Source organism: Triticum aestivum, chromosome 7B (genome assembly GCF_018294505.1).
Source record: "Triticum aestivum cultivar Chinese Spring chromosome 7B, IWGSC CS RefSeq v2.1, whole genome shotgun sequence".
Classification (NCBI taxonomy): domain Eukaryota; kingdom Viridiplantae; phylum Streptophyta; class Magnoliopsida; order Poales; family Poaceae; genus Triticum; species Triticum aestivum.
The window spans coordinates 116,839,096-116,842,086 of record NC_057813.1 but is presented as its reverse complement, the minus strand read 5'-3'; the positions used below and the strand labels follow the sequence as shown (position 1 = coordinate 116,842,086).

Below are 2,991 nucleotides of genomic sequence, written 5' to 3'. Positions count from 1 at the left end.
GCTCCGGTGGCATTGCTACCCCCAGGGGGCCCCCGTCCCGCCTAACCCTGGAGCGGTTGACCACGAGATCTAGCCCTTTGACTTCCCACAGACAGGCTTTGACCAGTGGACCTCTCCACCCGGTTGTGTCAGGTCCGCCTATAGGGACACCCAGGAGCAACATCCGGGCCAAAGCCACAGATACATCCACTCCATGTAGACCCCGACGCGTCCGTTCCCCCCCTCCAGGTGCCGGCGGCGGCGCCGTCCGTGACGGGGCCACACCCCGGAGATGCATGCCGCCTCTTCGGACATGCCATAACACCATCCGGTTGTGGTAGGTCATCCGATATATATAAACACTTGGAGCAAAGTCCCCTTCGTATAGACCCGATGCGGCTGTTCCCCATTCCAGTTGCCGGCTGGCGGCGGCACCGTTCGTGAGGGGGGTCACACCGCTCTGTACAGAACTGAAAAATAATGTATGTATGCTTATTAACACATACTGTATGTAAGTTAGTTAAATAATAATATTAAAGAAAACAGTGAAGAAAAAGAAAAAAAACTATATGTATGCTTATTAACACATACTATATGCTTATTAACACAATCTATATGTATGCTTATTAACACAATCTATATGTATGCTTATTAACACATACTGTATGTTTAATAATAATAATTATAATAATAATACATGGAAAAAAACAAAAAAAAGAAAAAAAAAACTATGCCAACGGCAAAGCCGTCGGCATAGGTGCGGCCAGGGTAGATGGACAGCGACGCGGATCGATGACGTGTCAGCTATGCAGACGGCTGCCGTCGCGTAGCTCCTGGTCGGTGCGCTCTGGATCGGTGACGTGTCACCCGTATCTATGCCGACGGCCATCCGTCACGGCCGTCGGCATAGATTTGACGTCGTTAGCCGGCCGTGATGGCAGTTGTCAGCGGGCCCGCATCTATGCCGACGGCCTATATATGCCGACGGCAGCTGTAGGCGTAGCCTGGGATAAGCCGACGGCTCTGATTTGCCGACGGCTGCTGTCGGCATAGACGCTGATAGCCCGACGGCCTTTGTACGCCGACGGCCAGGAGCTAGCTGTCGGCATAGCTTGGTCTAGGCCGACGGTAGCCGTCGGCATATATTTGGCTGTCGGCTTAGAGCCCTGTTCCGGTAGTGATTCACGTAGAGCTAAGTCCTCGAACAATCAGGCAACCGGAACCCGTAGTTCCAGGATTAAGTTTCCTCTCCGGGAACTCCACATCCCGTCACGCAATAAGACCATGCAACACTACGGCCATTACAGGCATTTACGTAGCATGCATGCAGCCGCACCCATGGACTCTTGTGAAGAAATAATTTGCTTTATATACTACTGAAAATAATACATCACACTGCAGTCGATAATATCAGATGATGCATGCACCATCTCGTGCATTTACTTACAGCAACTAAGAATTAACGGACGCTAGTTGGGGGCGTAGCACTTCTTCCTGATCTCTCCCTCGGCCCTGGTGAGCACGCCCACGTCCCCCATCTTGATCATGGACGCGCTGAAGTCCTTAAAGAACTCGCCGTCGAACTTGCCGGCGGCGATGCGCTGGACGTAGTCCCTGGTGGTGTCGTCGAAGAGGAGAGCCGCATCGGAGCGGAAGAGGCCCCTCCGCTTGGCGACGTGGCGATAGTAGCTGGTGTCGAAGGTCTTGTAGCTCCCGGGGTCCATCTCAGACAGCATAGCGCGGTCATCAACGCTCTTGCACTTCAGCCTCAGCTTGTCGGCGTACTCGCTGTCCAGAGACGGGTCGACGAGGCCATACGCACCGTTCTCGCCGGTGCTGTTGTAGAGCCGGTCGGCGAAGGACGGGCAGTGCGCCGTGCCGAGCGTGTGGGCGCCGGAGAGCACGACGAGGTCCTTGAGGTCGAGGCCCCTGGAGGCGAAGATCTTGGCGAGCAGAGGGACGTCGCCGGAGGCCGGGGGCAGCTCGTCGCTGGCCTCCGTGTCACTGGACACCCTTCCGTCTCTCCTTCCCAAAGCCACCGGCCAGAAGGGGCCCTTGGCCAGAACGACGGCGTCGCGGGACATGAGGGTGAGCACGTCGGCGCAGGAGACGATGCCCGGGCACGCGGCCTCGAGTTTGGCCTTCACCCGCTCCACGGAGCCGAACCCTCGCAGGCTCTTGTTCGGCTTGGCGTCCTTCTCCGCCACGTTACCTTCGGTGGATTCGAGTAGGACAGAGGCGTCACAACCCTGCAATTTAATTTGCGTTGCATCCACGAACATGTAAGCATACATTTCAGGATCAATGGCAGCAGAAATACGAGAACAGGCTGGGCAAGTTACGTACCCTGACAAAGCAGTCGTGGAAATGAAGCCGGAGGAGTGGGCCGGCCAGGCTGGGCGCGGCGGCTATGATCTTGGCCATCTCCTCGCGGACGATCTTCTCGGCGTCTGGGCATGTCTTGCTGTAGAAGCCGATCTCCAGCTGAGCCACCGCAGCGGAGGTAGCTGCGAGAGCCAGCAGGGCCAGAGGGAGCAGCAAATACCTGACCGCCATGGACCTTAACCAGTTGCACGATCGAACTAATCTCCAATTAAGTGGCTACGGACAAGAATGTATCAGTACTAGGGAATGAACGGATGACGTGTATTTGTCCTCGCAATCCCTGTATTTATACATATGCCGGCCGGCCGGTTACGTAGTCTTGGGTGCATGTCGACGTGTGACAACCTGTTATCTATGTGCAGAGGCATGTGCTAACTACCATCTCAATACAACCGCCTCAGTTATCATCTGATTCAAACGCGGCTAAACGAACAAGTCAATGCAGAAAAAAGGGGGAAGGAAATAGATGTCGTCGAGGCCGTTCAATCGTCCATGATTGGCGTCCAGCGTAACATGCCATGAATCTACCATCTGTGTCTGAACAAGTTTCAGCGGATGCATGGAAGGCAATTATCCGATAAACTGCCAGAGGATATAATATGCACCAAGGGAATAACCTTCTGTGGC

General features: G+C 54.6%; 1 protein-coding gene across 1 annotated transcript; it reads right to left on the bottom strand.

Annotated features, from left to right (window-relative positions):
* Nucleotides 1-1,328: 1,328 nt before the first annotated feature.
* LOC123161813 (peroxidase 1) lies at nt 1,329-2,606 on the bottom strand. Its single transcript, XM_044579625.1, has 2 exons — nt 2,326-2,606; nt 1,329-2,228 (listed from the first exon to the last, which is right to left on the bottom strand). Exons 1-2 carry the CDS (start codon nt 2,533-2,535, stop codon nt 1,449-1,451), a joined length of 990 nt encoding a protein of 329 aa, XP_044435560.1. The 5' UTR covers nt 2,536-2,606; the 3' UTR covers nt 1,329-1,448.
* Nucleotides 2,607-2,991: the final 385 nt, after the last annotated feature.